Source organism: Papio anubis, chromosome 7 (assembly GCF_008728515.1).
Source record: "Papio anubis isolate 15944 chromosome 7, Panubis1.0, whole genome shotgun sequence".
NCBI lineage: Eukaryota > Metazoa > Chordata > Mammalia > Primates > Cercopithecidae > Papio > Papio anubis.
This window is the reverse complement of record NC_044982.1, coordinates 142,530,980-142,548,940: the sequence shown is the minus strand read 5'-3', so window position 1 is coordinate 142,548,940 and position 17,961 is coordinate 142,530,980. Positions and strand designations below refer to the sequence as shown.

At 39.4% G+C, this 17,961-nt stretch overlaps 1 protein-coding gene across 4 annotated transcripts in view; it reads left to right on the top strand.

Annotated features, from left to right (window-relative positions):
- CTDSPL2 (CTD small phosphatase like 2) overlaps nt 1-17,961 on the top strand; it is a 110,786-nt gene that overhangs the window by 86,839 nt on the left and 5,986 nt on the right. For all 4 annotated transcript variants that reach the window (XM_009210062.3, XM_003900867.5, XM_003900866.4 and 1 more), the window contains exons 9-11: nt 11,636-11,698; nt 11,803-11,882; nt 16,247-16,373. In XM_009210062.3, the coding sequence (XP_009208326.1) occupies nt 11,636-11,698; nt 11,803-11,882; nt 16,247-16,373 (270 nt within the window). The remainder of the gene's footprint in view (nt 1-11,635; nt 11,699-11,802; nt 11,883-16,246; nt 16,374-17,961) is intronic.

Below are 17,961 nucleotides of genomic sequence, written 5' to 3'. Positions count from 1 at the left end.
CTATATGGAGAAAAAGTCATTTGAAAGGAGAACCTACTTTTTAAACGTGAGGAAATGGCACTCATATAGGCAAAATTATAGGCTTTTTGTTTGAAGGGGTCTATTTTTCTTAACTTGTTTTTTTTTTTTTTTTTTACATTGTTTTATAATCAGTTATTAAGAAAACATGTATTCATAAAATGGTACAAATGCATTTGATATCTGGAAAAACAAGTGCATGATCACTTTTATTGCACATATTTAATTTTTATATTTAGCCTATATTGACACATTGTCAGGAAATCCATCTCGTGGTGTTACTCAGTTAAGAGGTCTCCACTGTATTTAGTTTCTGTTCCTGCAGATCCACCAATTCAAGACTCTAGGTCATCTCACTCCCTCTTCCATCCCGAAGATGACTTCTATCCACAAGCAGGACTGAATCAAAAGACATTTTTCACTTAGCTCTTGAGCTGAACCACCTCCTCAATGACCTTCCTCTGTCTCCATCAAGAACTGGAGCTCAGTTTTTTGAAGATGTAATAGAGCTACTCAGCCCAAGTGTGGCTGATTGAAGACAAAAAGAAGATACCTCATATGTTTCACCACAGTGCAGCCAAACGTAACTGTGTTGTCCAACTCCTCATTCTGTAAAGCTTGGCAGGGGCATCTGATTTTTGACTCTGTTCACCAATAAGACTTTAGCCAGTCAGTGGCTTTCTGAAGATCAGTAAAATCAACAAACTTTGGGTCAGCTGTCCAGAAATCAGATTGTGGTAAGCACTCAAGGACAGATAGGATCCCTGTAGGGAGCTACTTGTAAAAGATGCTTTGTTTTATTAGTAGAGGTTGCTTTTATGGGAAAAGTTGGGGGAAGAGGTGGATGGGGAAGGCCACGGTTAGCAAAGCTTACCCGCGTCCCCATTCTTTCAGTTTTCTTGGGAATCTTACAGCTTAGGATAATTTTCATACCACAGAACAAGAGAAGTAGGGCCAGGTGCAGTGGCTCACGCCTATAATCCCAGCACTTTGGGAGGTCGAGATGGGCAGATCACCTGAGGTCAGGAGTTCAGGATCAGCCTGGCCAATATGGCAAGACCCCATCTCCACAAAATAAAACAAAAATTAGCCAGGCGTGGTGGCGGGCGCCTATAATCCCAGCTACTAGGGAGACCGAGGCAGGAGAATCAATTGAAACCAGGAGGTGGAGGTTGCAGTGAGCCGAGACCACGCCACTGCACTCCAGCCTGGGCGACAAAGCAAGTCTCCATCTCGAAAAGAAAAGAAAGAACAAGAGAAGTAGAGGGTCATTTGCTTCTGTCTCCTTTTTACAGTCTTTTCTAGAAAAGTGAGCTTTATTTTTGCTTCATGAAGGAAAGAAACCAATCATTTAAATTTATAATTTTGTAGTAAATACCTAATTTTTTTCTCAAGTTCTGATTTAAATTGATACTAACCAGCATGCACTTTGTTCTTGAGATTCATAAACTATATTTTTGTTCTATAAAAGTAGCATGTATATTTGTGCCTTAAAAAAACAACATTTGAGGCCAGGGCCAGTGACTTGCTTGTAATCCCTGCACTGGAAGGCTGAGGTGAGAGAAATGCTTGAGCCTGGGAGTTCGAGACTGGCCTGGGCAAGATAATGTGAGATCCTGTCCCTACAAAAAATATCAAAAAATTAGCCGGGCATGGTGGGGGAGCGCCTATAGTCCCAGCTGCTCGGTAGGCTGAGGCAGGAGGATTGCTTGAGCGAGGACACTGAGAAATCAGACAAACATTTCAGGGTCATAATTACATAGCATGGAGGATGAAACCAATATTTTAGCTTGTAGGGAATAATAATTCAATAATTAATTGTAGATGAATATTAATACTACTTTAGAATAACTTTAAAGTCACTTTCCCATCCTTATTAGTAAGTGTAGTTATTGGTACTAATTTTTTCATCATAATTATTCATTATTAATTGACTAAAAAAGGAGAAGATACAAATGAAACCAATAGTTCTCTACTTCTCAAAAATGTGAAAAAATGTATTTCATGGGGATTCTTTGTCTAAAATGTATATTTTAAAATTAGGAGCAATTCATTAAAATATATGCTGGGTGTGATGGCTCATGCCTGTAATTATAGCACTTTGGGAGCCCTAGGTAGATGGCTTGGGCTCAGGAGTTCAAGACCAGCCTGGGCAATGTGTTCAAGACCAGCCTGGGCAATGTAGTGAGACCTTGTCTCTACAAAAAGTCCAAAAATAGGTGGCACACACCTCTAGTCCCAGCTACTTCGGAAGCTGGGAAGATCACCTGAACCCCGGAAGCTTCAGGCCCTAGTGATCTGTGATCACACCACTGCACTCCACCCTGGGTGACAGAGAGCCTGTCTCAAAAAAAGAGGAGAAAAAACATGCAGGCCAGCAGCCATGGTGGCTCACACCTGTAAGCACTTTGGGAGGCTGAGACAGGTGGATCACCTGATGTCAGAGAGTTCGAGACCAGCCTAAACAACATGGTGAAGCCCTGTCTTTACTAAAAATACAAAAAATTAGCTGGGCGTGGTGGCAGGCGTCTGTAGTCCCAGCTACTAGGGAGGCTGAGGCAGGAGAATTGCTTGAACCCAGGAGGCAGAGGTTGCAGTGAGCCGAGATCGTACCATTACACTCCAGCCTGGGCAACAGAGCGAGACTGTGTCTCCAAAAAAAAAAAAAAAAAAAAGAAGAAAAGAAAAGAAAACATACTATGTGGAAAGTTCTTTCTTAATGGCTATAAATTTAGAAGATGTGACAATTGATTACATTAAATTGGAGGCTTCATTTCCTTTGAACTTCAGAGTTTGAGTTTAAAGGTAACATTTTTGTTTTACTAAAATGGCCATTGTTTTGACTAAACTTTTATTAATGTAAATACATCAAGTTTTTTTATATATGCAAATATATGTACATACACTATAATGGCAGATTTTTCCCTGATGAAAATTATGCTTCATTGGTAACTTTTTTTTTTTTTTTTTGAGACAGAGTCTCAATCTGTTGCCCAGGCTGGAGTGCAATGGCACTCTCTTGGCTCACCACAGTCTTCGCCTCGCAGGTTCAAGAAATTCTCCTGCCTCAGCCTCCCAGGTAGCTAGGATTATAGGCATGTGCTACCACGGCTGGCTAATTTTTGTATTTTCAGTAGAGATGGGTTTTCACCATGTTGGCCAGGCTGGTCATCTCAGCCTCCCAAAGTATTGGGATTACAGGCATGAGCCACCATGCCCAGCCCCATTGGTAACTTTTAATATAAATCACCTATATGAATACATAAAGCTTCATTTTATCCTACTTTGACTTTTTTTTTTTTTTTTTTGGAGGCATGGTGTCGTTGTGTTGCCCAGGCTGGAGTGCATTGACACAATCTTGGCTCACTATAGCCTCTATCTTCCAGGCTCAAACCATCCTCTCACCTCAGCGTCCCAAGTGGTAGCTGGGACTACAGAAATGTGCCACCACGCCCTTTTTTGTACTTCTTGTAGAGATGGGGTTTCTCTGTGTTGCCCAGGCTGGTCTCAAACTCCTGGGCTCAAGCAGTCCTCCCACCTCGGACTCCCAAAATGCTGAGATTACAGGTGTGAGCCACCATGCCCTGCCTGTACTCTTCAAAAAATTTCTTTTCAGGTTAATTTCTGTTTAATAGAGTAAGGGTTTGCAGGAACTTTTTTTTTTTTTTTTTTTTTTTGAGACAGAGTCTTGCTTTGTGGCCCAGGCTAGAGTGCAGTGGCCGGATCTCAGCTCACTGCAAGCTCCGCCTCCCGGGTTCACACCATTCTCCTGCCTCAGCCTCCCGAGTAGCTGGGACTACAGGCGCCCGCCACCTCGCCCGGCTAGTTTTTGTATTTTTTTGTAGAGATGGGGTTTCACTGTGTTGGCCAGGCTAGTGACGAACTCCTGACCTCAACAGATCCGCCTACCTCGGCCTCCCAAAGTGCTGGGATTACAGATGTGAGCCACTGCGCCCAGCTGCAGGAGCTTTTAATTTAGGGATTTTTGTTGTTTTGTTTTTATTTTTATTGGTTTTAGTGTTTATCTATTCATCCCAGATTTATCTACCTACAAATACTACCCCCAGCATCTATCTGCCTTTTGTTGGAATTTTGTGAAGCAAAAGATAACTGCTATAAAATCACTCAGTGGGTTATGAAATTGAGACCACCCTAGGGCCTACCTGAGCAACCCTCTTTCCTTGGAGAAGGTTTGGGTTTTATCTTTAAACTCTGGTATTGATGCCAAGAAAATATTAACTAAGTTAAACAGTTTACTGAAACAGTTTGTTATTTCCCTCTTCCAAAAGTATAGATTGTGGCTGTAGGGCTTTCTCTTTGGAATTGAGGTTGCCCAGTTCTGCCCAATAGAATCATACTCACTCCAGCTCTTCTTGTGATTGATTACTTTTAAACAATGAGATAGATAATAATAGCTAATAGCTATTGGCACTTTGAATGTACCAGACACTGTTCTAGGTACTTTACATGTATTAAGTTATTTAAACTTCACAACAACCTTATGATGTGGATATTGTTGTTATATCCTTTATTTTATAGATAGGGAAACTGAGGTGTACAGAAGAGTTAAAAAATTGGTACAGCCACTTGTACATTTGTGGTATCTACTGATGGTAAGATTTTTTCAGTTAATGGTAGCATCTCACTCTCTCTTTTTTTTGTTGTTGTGGTTGTTTTTTTGAGACAGGGTCTCATTCTGCCACCCAGGCTGGAGTGCAGTGACATGATCACAGCTCACTGCAGCCCCAACCTCCTGGGTTCAAGCAATTCTCCTGCCTCAGCCCCCTGTGTAGGTGGGACTACACGCGAGTTCCACCACGCCTGACTGATTTTTATATTTTTTTTGTAGAGACAGGGTTTCGCCGTGTTGCCCAGACTGGTCTCAAAACTACCTGGGCTCAAGTGATCTGCTCACCTCGGCCTCCCAAAATGCCCTAGCATTTTGGGATTATAGGCATTGAGCCACCGCACCTGGCTGCATCTCATTCTTTATATTCCCCAACTTTGTTGGTTTTCTACTGTTTTAATTCTTCTTGCTTAATTAAATAAGATATAGCACCGACCAGTCATCTTTTTGATTAAGGGAAAACAGATGTCATACTCTTAAGTGGGTGATTCCTTGGATTCATCATTTTTTAAAACCTATTGCTACAATGGAATTAGAAGGATATCATGGAAAAAGTATCAAAGATGTTTCTTTTTGAAAGTTATGGTCTGCTGGGTGCTGTGGCTTACCCCTGTAATCCCAGCACTTTGGGAGGCTGAGGCGGGTGGATCACGAGGTCAGGAGTTTAAGACCAGCATGGCCAAGATGGTGAAACCCCATCTCTACTAAAAATACAAAAAAATTAGCCAGGCGTGGTGTTGGACCCTTGTAAGCCCAGCTATTTGGGAGGCTGAGGCAGAGAATTGCTTGAACCCAGGAGGTGGAGGTTTCAGTGAGGCTGAGGCAGAGAATTGCTTGAACCCAGGAGGTGGAGGTTTCAGTGAGCTGAGATTGCACCACTGCACTCCAGCCTGGGTAACAGAGTGAGGCTTTGTCTCAAAAAACAAATAAAGTTATGGTCATATTATCTGGGCCTAAAAATCATTTAGAAGTATTTTTCCTAAAAAGACTCACATGTAATTTTTTGGGGGAGTCATACTATCAAAATTATCTATGATATTAGATTAAGGTTTAATAAGCATTACTAAGTATATAACTTAGTATATTACTAAGTGTATAAGAAATTACTAAGTATATAACTTGAAATTATATAATTAGACATGAGTTTTATTTTAGACAGACTTTACCACACAATATCTAGAAGCAGTTTATAAGTGGATTGTCATTTTAATGACTACCTTTTTCATTTTTTATTTATTTTATTTATTTATTTTTTTTTTTTGAGACAGTCTTCCTCCATCACCCAGGCTGGAGTGCAGTGGTGTAATCTCAGCTCAGTGTAACCTCCACCTTCCCTGTTCCAGTGATTCTCCCACTTCAGCCTTTCAAGTAGCTGGGACTACAGGTGTGCACCACCATACCCAGCTAATTTTTTGTATTTTTAGTAGAGATGAGGTTTTTACCATGTTGGCCAGGCTGGTCTTGAACTCCTGACCTCTGGTGATCCGCCCACCTTGGCCTCTCAAAGTGCTGGGATTACAGGTGTGACCTACCACACCCAGCCAATGACTACTTTTTAAAAATCCAGCTATGTTAACTATTAATAGCTTTTCAGTACTATCTATATACAATTTTTATCTTAATACTAAAAAATACAGACCATCAGGTATTATTCATATCAAGTAGTATTAGTGTAGTGGATTTTTAAAAATTATACATATGGCTGGGCGCAGTGGCTCACACCTATAATCCCAGCACTTTGGGAGGCCAAGGCAGGTGGATCACGAGGTCAGGAATGACCATCCTGGCCGACATGGCAAAATCCCATCTCCACTAAAAATACAAAAATTAGCCAGTTGTGGTGACACACGCCTATAACCCCAGCTACTTGGGAGGCTGAGGCAGGAGAATCACTTAAACCCGGAAGACGGAGGTTGCAGTGAGCTGAGACCACACCATTGCACTCCAGCCTGGGCAACAGAGCGAGACTCCATTTAAAAATATATATATCTATACACACACACACACACGCATATATTCATGTTCTGTGTAAAATTTAAATTGTGGTAAAATCACTTCACAACACTTTTTTTTTTTTTTTTTGAGACAGAGTCTCACTCTGTTGCCCAGGCTGGAGTGCAGTGGCGCATCTTAGCTCACTGCAACCTCTGTCTCCTGGGTTCAAGCAATTCTCCTATCTCAGCCTCCCCAGTAGCTGGGACTACAGGTGCACGCCACCACGTCCGGCTAATTTTTGTACATTTAGTAGTATATTTAGTAGAGACAAGGTTTCAACATGTTGTAGTCAGGCTGGTCTCAAACTCCTGACCTCAGGTGATCCACTTGCCTCGGCCTCCCAAAGTGCTGGGATTACAAGCGTGAGCCACCATGCCTGGCACTACAACACCCTTTTACAGATATTCTGATAGATGTTCATTTTTTAAAGTTTTGCATAATAAACATGTTCATAAATCTGTATCTTCAAGTAGTAATCTTGAATAGTTTTTTAATATAATTATTTCTTATGACATTTGGCGTTATTTTTTAACTTTTGACTTTTTCACAATACATTTGGTTTACTGAAAAAATATTAAAATTATTTGTGCTGTAAATAATTATCAATTTGAGGAAACATGTATACTAGACTGAAATTAAGCTTTTGGCCTTTGGGAGATTACATAATTTTGAAGAGTTGCAAGTTTTAAGAAGGTAAAGTAGAGAAAGGTGTGGATTAAGGAAATGTAGAAAATGGGAAGTAGGCAGCTCAGGAATCTTTGTATGAGAGTAAAATTAGAAGAAAAATGGAGCTAATGCTATTTGTGGAATAGATTTTGAAGCATTCGGAGGCATGTCTATGTGTGCATCTGTCTGTTCTTGTATCTCTGACCTAACACAATAAAGTAATGGTAGTCTCAAGAGTTAAACTCATATGTATTATATGTACCTGACAGATGTTCTTTATTTGTTCTTACCAGACAGTACGTACTGCTTCTTGACTTGTATATCTCTGTTCACACTTTTCTATATCCAGATGACTTAGATGCTGCTGGCTTTATATCTCATCTCTACTACTGTTTCTGAGATTTTGCCTTTGCATCACATGGCACAACCCCATGTAGCCCTAACCCCAGCCCAGTACCTTTCTTTGTTTCTTCCCACTTTCCTTCCTGCTAACTACCTCATTCTCTGCCTGTGTCTTTTAATACTGAAACACCTCCTTGTTCACATGGTGAATCTGTTCTGAAGATAGGAACTATTACTTTCAACAATTATTCTTTCTATTCTCATAGTAAAGAAACACTCTAGCAACATGTTCCTTTATCTTCAGTGCCACCTTTTATCCCCAGTAAACAAACACATTTTAAAAGCAATGTCAAATTTTAAGATGCATGTTATATTTAAGTAGAGTTAAAGTAGTAGTATGCACAATGAAGCTATAGCTTTGACCTAATCTGGAAGTCACTGTATCAGAAGTTGGAAAATGTCCCCTTTGAACAATGTTCCACTTACTATGGTTGGAAAATATTGTTAACTAGACGTATTCTTGTGCAGTGGAATTGTGTTGTGTTCAGAGGGAATAAATCTCAAAGAGGCCCTGCTTATCTTAGTTTACGCAGGTTGAATATCCCTAATTCAAAAAATGTGAAATCTGAAATGCCTCAAAATCTGAAATTTATCATCAAGCGTGATGGCTCACGCCTATAATACCAGCACCCTGGGAGACTGAGGCGGGCAGATCACCTGAGTTTGAGAGTTCGAGACCAGCCTGGCCAACACAGTGAAAACTGTCTCTATTAAAAATACAAAAATTAGCCGGATGTAGTGGCACACGCCTATAACCCCAGCTACTGGGGAGTCTTAGGCATGAGAATTGCTTGAACCCGGGAGGCAGAGGTTGCAGTAAGCCAAGATCATGTTACTGCAGTCCAGCCTGGGCAGCAGAATGAGATGGTATCACCAAAAAAAAATAAATAAATCTGCAACTTAGGTGTGATCAGTCATACCTATAATCCCAGCACTTTGGGAGGCCAAGGCAATATTGCTTGAGCCTAAGAGTTTGAGACCAGCCTGGACAACATAGTGAGATACTGAGAGCCCATCTCTACCAAAAGAAAAATTGTTTAAAGCCAGGCATGGTGTTATGAACCTGTCATCCCAGCTACATGGAAGGCTGAGGCAGGAGGATCACTTCAGCCCAGGAGGTTGAGGCTGCAGCGGCCCTGTTTACGCCACTGCATTCCAACCTGGACAACAGAGTGAAACTTTGTCTAAAAAAAAAAAAAAAAAAAAAAGCCTGAAACTTTTTGAGCACTGACATGACGTTCAAAGGAAATGCTCATTGGATCATTTTGCATTTTCAAATAGGGACACTCAACCTGTATATGGAGCAAGTGATAATAGGGATATTGAAAATAAAACATTTATATATATCTGAAAAAATGAAATATTTTTGGTTACTAACTGCCTGTGAGTGATGAACACTGGCAACAAGTAAAAGGTTCTGATAGTTTATAGTTTATCATCTACCTTGAGATGGAATTCAGAAAAAGTATTGGCAGAATAGATGGGTTTTTCTTAACCATCACAAATCTATTTTGAAAAGACTCAGTTGATTAAAGTGATTTTGTTAGTAAAATAATATATATATAAATCTGTCATTATTTGGCTTACCAAAGAAATAAGGTGTTTGTGGTTTTCAATCAAGGCTACAAACTACACCAAATGTTTCAGGATGAGAATGTTAAAATTGATTAGAAGAGCAACTATAGTTAAAATTTTTAGACCCCATCCTAAATGATGGTGATTGGATGCTGAGGATTTGTTTCTTTTTTTCTGCTTTGAGGAGTGGTGTGTGGTTTACTTTGTTTTTGATTAGTCAAGATTGATAGGATTAGGCCGGGCGGAGTGTAATAGGATTACATGCCTGTAATCCCAGCACTTTGGGAGGCAGGCAGATCACTTGAGGTTAGGAGTTTGAGACTAGCCTGGACAACATGGTGAAACCCCATCTCTACTAAAAATACAAAAATTAGCCGGGTGTGGTGGCGCATACCTGTAATCCCAGCTGCTCCAGAGACTGAGGTAGGAGAATTGCTTGAACCTTGGAGGTGGAGGTTGCAGTGAGCTGAGGTGGCGCCACCGCATTCCAACCTGGGGGAAAGAGCAAGACTCCTCAAAAAAAAAGAAAAAGACTAATAAGATTAAAAACAAGTAAACCTTTATGTAACCCAGAGAAGGGGACAGAGTGATATTATTAGCATAGTAATGATCATTCAAAATTTGTCTTCTGGCCTGGCTTGGTGGCTCATGCCTGTAATCTCAGCACTTTGGGAGGCCAAGGCGGGCAGATCACCTGAGGTCAGGAGTTTGAGATCAGCCTGCCCAACATGGCAAAACCCCATCTCTACAAAAAGTTAGCCAGTTGTGGTGGCGGATGCCTGTAATCCCATCCCATACTTGGGAGGCTGAGGCAGGAGAATCACTTATACCCAGGAGGCGGAGGTTGCAGTGAGCCGAGATCGATCGCACTGCACTCCAGCCTGGGCCACAAGAGTGAAACTCCGTTGGCCGGGCGCGGTGGCTCAAGCCTGTAATCCCAGCACTTTGGGAGGCCGAGACGGGCGGATCACGAGGTCAGGAGATCGAGACCATCCTGGCTAACACGGTGAAACCCCGTCTCTACTAAAAAATACAAAAAACTAGCTGGGCGAGGTGGCGGGCGCCTGTAGTCCCAGCTACTCGGGAGGCTGAGGCAGGAGAATGGCGTAAACCCAGGAGGCGGAGCTTGCAGTGAGCTGAGATCCGGCCACTGCACTCCAGCCTGGGTGGCAGAGTGAGACTCTGTCTCAAAAAAAAAAAAAAAAAAGAGTGAAACTCCGTCTCAAACAAACAAAATTTGTCTCCTATAAGTGCTCAGTTCTTAAGGAAATTCTCTATTTTGCCTTAAAATATTCCCAGAACTAGATTTTTGTCATGGGGGCATTTTTGTGTGCATATACATGGATGCCAGAATTGAAACTCCACTAAACCTAGATTTGAATTTGTTGCTACCACAAAGTGTTTCGTTTGTTTTTAATCTGAATCTGTGAATCTAGTTCAATAAATACTTATTATTTGTGGTATCTGAAATTATAATAGTCACCTTTGAATGAAGTACAGTATTTTTCTTTCTGTAAAATTTTGTAACAAAATGAATACAATTTAGAGGAGTCAGAATGTAAATAGTTTTAATGGATGCTCATGGCTTTTTTGAATATTAGATTATAGGAGCTATATTAAATGTAGGCAAAGAGAGACAGAAATAATAAAATAATGTATGTAAAGCAGCTCTGTGGGTATTGTAGTCTTTTCTGATACTGACCATTAGGTTTTGAGAACTGTTGTGTTTGACTATTAGAATTTTAATCTCAAGTAACCAATAGTGCTAATTTAGATGCCACATCTGAATCATTAAATGTAGAATAGCAAGATTGATTTCTGAAAAATTGAGGTTATTTAAACCCACCAATCCAGACGTTTCCTTTTGAATATTATTTACTTTGGTATAAATATAAAATAGAGATATTTTTAGCAGGTGGTTGTTTGAAGGAATTCTGAGTAATTATTGAGGAAGGTCATTGAGACAGGTCAGCTAGAGGTGGACACAATTGGATGGATTCTACCTGGCTGGAAGATGGAGCTTACTGGTGGATCAAAATCTCATAGGGAAACTTTCCATTTTTAGCTTAAATGTTTATTAAAATTACATTCCAGTGAAGTACTGTATGCTGCTATTTTATTAGTAAAAATGAATTGATCATCAGTGATTATTATTATCCCACCAAAGAGATTGTTTTAAGTGATCGCTTGTATGTGAAATATATTTGGTTTGAGTGGTACTTAGTTAATATTTCTATACTTTAAAACATGAACTTTTTCATTATAATCAAAGTTAGAATACAGCACATCTTAAAAAGAAGTGGTTTCCCATTGTATGTTTATTTGCTGAAATCTATCTTTGTATTTCCTCAGGTTTATGTGAGATTAAGACCATTTTTCAGGGAATTCCTGGAACGAATGTCTCAGATGTATGAGGTAAACATGCTTAAGCTAATTACATATGTATTTTTATTTTATTCAATATAGTACCCATATTTAGACCATGTATAATGATTACTTCTTTTCCCCTGAATTTATAGATCATTCTTTTTACTGCTTCTAAGAAGGTGTATGCAGACAAGTTACTGAACATACTAGACCCTAAAAAGCAACTGGTCAGGTAAATTTAATTAAGAAATAGTGGAAATGTCTGTCACACTGATCTATGAAATTACTGATTCTATTTCATTTTAATGGCCATTTTCAGTTGGCTGCATATATGTTGAATGGTGAATATAAATGAATTTTTTAAGCCCCTAAACTCTTTAAAAGAGTTCCTAATGATGGAACTCCAGACAGACGTTCTTTAAAGGATACAAAGATCCAGTGCCTTTATTCACTGTGACATCTATATCCTCATTTCTTTTGGGATTGGGGGAGACAGGGGTTTGGGGGGTTGTGTGGAATTTTTCCACATTGTGCATGATGTTTCATCTCCATACGTCTCTGAGATAATGCATGTTAATTTTACTTTTTAATGGCATAGAGAAATAAAATTTATTTTTTAGCAGAAAGGATCAAATTAAGCTCTTGCTTTTTTTGAAAGCAAATTTATCTTCCATGGAAAGAAAATGTTACATGAATCTAATTGGAAATTACAATGGGCTTAGTCACTCAGGTTATCCTGACTAGACTCAGTTCCTTGTGTGTGCCCTGAGCCAGCAGATGCAGTGTGTTCCTGGTTAGTGGGAGTGCCGTGGTGATTTTAAAACATTATGATAATTAGTTCCATTATTTTGTCAGCTGAAGTGAGATAGTAAGACTGCAGCAGTCTTGCTGTATCCTTTAAGATGAGGAGTTAATCTTTGAGTTTTTGAGCAATAGCTGAGAGAGATGACACAAAAGGCTCATAAAAGCTTTAATAGGGCCGGGAGCAGTGGCTCACGCCTGTAATCCCAGCACTTTGGGAGGCCGAGTCCAGCTGATCACCTGAGGTCAGGAGCTTGAGGCCAGCCTGATCAACATGGAGAAACCCCTTCTCTACTAAAAATACAAAATTAGGTGGGCGTGGTGATGCATGCCTGTAATTCCAGCCACTTGGTAGGCGGAGGTTGCGAGATCGTGCCATTGCACTCCAGCCTGGGCAACAAGAGCAGAACTCTGTCTCAAAAAAAAAAAAAAACTTTAATAGCTGGCTGCTTTCTTTCTCTTTCTTTCTTTCTCTCTCTCTCTCTCTTTCTTTCTTTCTTTCTTTCTTTCTTTCTTCCTTTCTTTCTCTCTCTCTTTCTCTCTTTCTTTTTCTCTTTCTCTCTCTCTTTTCTTTTTTGAGGTAGTTCTCACTCTGTTACGTAGGCTGGAGTGCAGTTTGTGATCTCTGCCTTCTGAGTTTAAGAGATTCTCCTGCCTTAGCCTCTCAAGTAACTGGGAGTATGGGTGCATGCATGCCAGCACACCTGGCTAATTTTTTGTGTTTTTAGTAAAGACGGGGTTTCATCCATGTTGGCCCGGCTGGTCTTGAACTCCTGACCTCAAGTGATCCACCCTCTTTGGCCTCCCAGAGTGCTGGGATTACAGGCGTGAGCCACCGCACTCAGCCCAGCTGGGTATTAATTTTCTTAAATACTTTTTCCATGTTGTCTTACTGGAAAATCCTAAACTGTATTTTGTGCTGTTAACAGTACCTTTATTATTCAGTGGTTGCAAGTACGCTGAAAGACTTTTCCTAATGTTCATATTTTGGAGGGTTTTTTCTTCTAAAGTTGTGGTATCTTTTTTTTAATCTAAAGGGTCAAAATAAGTAAGCTGCAGTCACACAAATGGGAAATGGTATTTTCTATTCACAAAAGTATATTGTAATTTATACTAATTTTATCTCACTTTACTAAAGTATACCCAGTGATTTTGTTTTGATGACTTCATTCATTATAATGATTTCTATTCGGCACCTCCAATATTCCAGGAAACAGTGGTGAGCAACACAAGCTCTTCCCTCTTGGAGCTTTCATTTACTAAAGAGGAACAAATGATAGTCATGCTGTGACAATGTGTTATAAATTAACAATCCTCTTTTAAACCAGATTTATAAAACCTACACACTTGAGGGTTTCCATGTGTTCTTTCTAGTTGTATTTTGAAAAATCTTAAACAAAAGCTTGTATTTTTGTTTGTTTGTTTGTTTGTTTGACACAGAGTCTTGCTCTGTTGCCCAGGCTGGAGTGCAATGGTGTGATCTTGACTCACTGTAAACTTCGCCTCCCAGATTCAAGCGATTCTCCTGCCTCAGCCTCCTGATTAGCTGGGATTATAGGCGCGCATCACCACGCCCAGCTAATTTTTGTATTTTTAGTAGAGACGGGGTTTCACCATGTTGGTCAGGCTGGTCTGGAACTCCTGACCTCGTGATCCGCCCACGTTGGCCTCCCAAAGTACTGGGATTACAGGCGCGAGCCACCGCGCCCGGTCAGCAAAAGCTTTTCAAACAGTAGATTGTGAGTGCTATAGGGAATCGTCTGTGTCGGTGATAAGATAGACTCTAAGAAATTCCTATGATCTAGGCTGGGCGCTGTGGCTCACGCCTGTAATCCCAGCACTTTGGGAGGCCAAGGCCTGCAGATCACGAGGTCAGGAGTTCAAGACCAGCCCGGCCAATGTAGTGAAACCCCATCTCTACTAAAAATACAAAAAAACATTAGCTGGCCATGGTGGCACAGGCGCCTGTAATCGCAGCTACCTGGGAGGCAGAGGTTGCAGTGAGCTGAGAGTCTACCATTGCACTCCAACCTGGGCAACAGTGGGAGACTCCGTCTCAAAAAAAAAAATAAAGAAGAAAAGGAAAAAAGAAATTCCTGTGATCTCTAAATCTCATGAGTTTCTAAAGAAGCAAGTCTACTCACATGGAAGAGTAGACTTTGATGACTGGTACAAACTGCTCTTTGATGACTGGTACAAATAGTTTTCTTCTAAAAATGCAAATATATGCTGTACACCCTCAGATTCCTGAATGAATAATTGGAAGGTTTTTACTGTAATTTAATTAAAATAACTGTAGTATCCATGTACAGATTCATTTGTCTCCTTTCTCAGTGAGTTTACCACTATTGGTGAAAAGGCATCAACAGTGACTTGAATTTACATGCTGTATCTGCCTTTCCAATTTCCTCATATCCAATTGTTTATAGAAATAAAACAATGAATCTTATTTAGGCCCAACCAAGGCTTGAATTAAGTTACTTAGTCTTTTTTGTTTGTTTGTTTTTTCAAAGTGGAACTGACTAAACCTTCCAGGGGCCAGATGATCATTTGACTGTGATTATTAAAGTTATTCCTTATAAGAAGGGGGAAAGAACTGCTTATACATTTTGTCTGTTAAATTCTTCCTTTTTGCCATACCAACTGGCACTGATAATTTTAAGGTTGAGTTTTTGTTTGTGTGTGTGTATATGTAGATATTTATTTATTCTTGGTAGCAGTGCGACGTATTTTTGGGTAGAAAATACCCATTTCTTGAAACTGCATAATTTAAAATACAGGTCCAAATAGGTCCTAGGTTTTGCAAAATTGTTAGTGTGATTAAGACACAAGGAAGACAACTTACCAATTATTAATATATACAGAATAGAGTACTTCAAGGTAGAAAAAAATTATTATATGTATCAATCATTAGTAATGTTCAGAGACTAATATTTTGGGTATAAATTGAGATTATAATAATCACTTTAGTATTTATTATTGTAAATAATAGCTTTCTAAAATGATGTAGCATTTTTCTGTTTGGGTGAAACATCGGGTTACATTTATAATACTTGATACTTAAATCTGAATTCCTCATTTCATTTAATCTCTGTTTTTTCAAATGATCATACACATATACTAAAAGAAAGAGGGGTGTTTAGGAAAAGTTGAAATGATGGAATGTTTTGGTCTTAGTACCTTTTCTCAAAAAGTATAAGGAAATCTAAAAAGCATTTTTTCAAATGCCAACACAGAAACATTCCTTCTTATATTTTCTATTCTGGCATGTACAGGGATAGGGAGGCTGTGTGGTCCACTGGTTAGAGCCAAGGACTGGGAGCCAGGAGGATCCTGGGTTCCAATGCGGGGCTAACCACTGACTTACTGTGTGACCTTGGGCAAGTCACTTGACCTCCTTGTGCCTCAGTCAACCATCTGGAAAATTGGTTAAAAAGCAGGACCTCGCTGACAACCAGATGCTGCATCTGAGCTGAGCTTTCCTGGGTAAATAAATTACAAAAACAATTTAGAGTTTTTAATCCCCCTTTATAATTTAATTATAACATTTTGGGATAAACTCAAGTTCTTTAAGGCCTAGTAATGTTTGGTTGTAAGCTTTCAATAATTGCTAAGAATTTTTATAGTAAAATGGCAGCCCAACGCTTAGGCCCATATTTGTGTTTGAATTTCCTTCAAGAGAGAAAATAATATGGCTTAACCTGTAAAGCCTATGGTATATATATATATGTGTGTATATGTTCTACTTTTTAGAAAGTTTTTTTTTTTTTAATTTGTTTTTATTTTTATGTTTAGGCACCGGCTTTTCCGTGAACATTGTGTTTGTGTACAAGGAAACTATATAAAGGACTTAAATATTCTTGGAAGAGATCTTTCAAAAACTATAATAATTGACAACTCACCACAAGCCTTTGCATATCAGGTAGGAAGAAAGTTGATAGATAAACTCAGATTGGAAAAAATACAATGAAGACACATGCTGCCAAACAGAATATGATGGGAAAAGAAGAGAATTTTCACTGGTGGAATTTCCCTTTAATGTGTCATTGTTTTAGAATTAGAAATGACAAAGTAGTATATTCCTTTTGGAAAATTTTTACTTAAATGACATGCAGCATAAATGAAGAAAAACCTGAGTAAGAAAACTATAAGATAAGCATCATTTAATAGCATTCTTATCAGTTATTAAATCAATAATTAATCAGTAATTTTGAGTACTATAGCTGTTTTAACTATGTTCTTCTGGTTATTTGGTTTAATGTTCTGAAATATTTTCTTAGACTATTTTATCAATATATTTGTACCTTTTGTTAGTATTTCTTTGACATGTAACTACAACTATAGATGAGTCATCCTTCCTTTTTTTTTTTTTTTAAGAAGGAGTTTTGCTCGTGTTGCCCAGACTGGAGTGCAATGGCGCGATCTCAGCTCACTGCAACCTCCACCCCCTGGGTTCAAGCGATTCTCCTGCCTCAACCTCCCAAGTAGCTGGGATTACAGGCACCTGCCGCCACGCCTGTCTAATTTTGTATTTTTAGTAGAGACAGTGTTTCTCCATGTTGGTCAGGCTGGTCTCGAACTCCTACCTCAGGTGATCTGCCCCCCCGCCAACCCCCCGCGCCCCGCAGCCTCCCAAAGTGCTGGGATTACAGGTGTGAGCCACTGTGCCTGGCTGATGAGTTATCCTTTCAAGGTATATTTTAGATTATGAATATGTCCATGTGATATGATTTTTTTCTGTTTTCTTTTCTGTCTGTTTTGTTTGTTTGTTTTTTTGTTTTTTTGAGATGGAGTTTTTCTCTTGTCGCCCAGGGTGGAGTGCAGTGGCATGATCTCAGCTCACTGCAGCCTCCACCTCCTGGGTTCAAGTGATTCTCCTGCCTCCACCTCCTGAGTAGCTGGCACTACAGGTGCACGCCACTATGCCTTGCTAATTTTTTTGTATTATTAGTAGAGATGGGGTTTTGGCCAGACTGGTCTCGAACTTCTGACCTCAGGTGCTCCACCTGCCCCAGCCTCCCAAAGTGCTGGGATTCTAGGTGTGAGCCACCACACCTAGCCCCATGTGATAGGATTTCTTAGATTAGCTTCACAATAAGCCAGTCCAGCATAGGGGTGATGGAAAGTGGATTGGAGTATAAACTAGATTTGTCCTTCTGTGTTTCAAAATGTCTGTAATAAAAAGAAAACAAGGGAAAAGCTGTATATGATATTAAGTTATATTTAGATCCTTACTTTTATTTGTTTACATTTAAAAATGTCTTTAAGAATTTCATCTTGGTTCCTAGATAAAATTATATCAATTATCCTTCATCTCATATACAACATTTAGCCTAAATTTTAAAACATTTTATTCCAGAGATTTTTCACCAGAAAATAAATATGGCTTATGTTCTTGTTTTTAGGCTCCTCTTCAATGAAATACCATTAATTTGTTAAGTTTCTACTATATTTCAGGTTATCCTGCTCGATGGGAATAGAATAATGAATGGGAGATATGGTCACTGTAT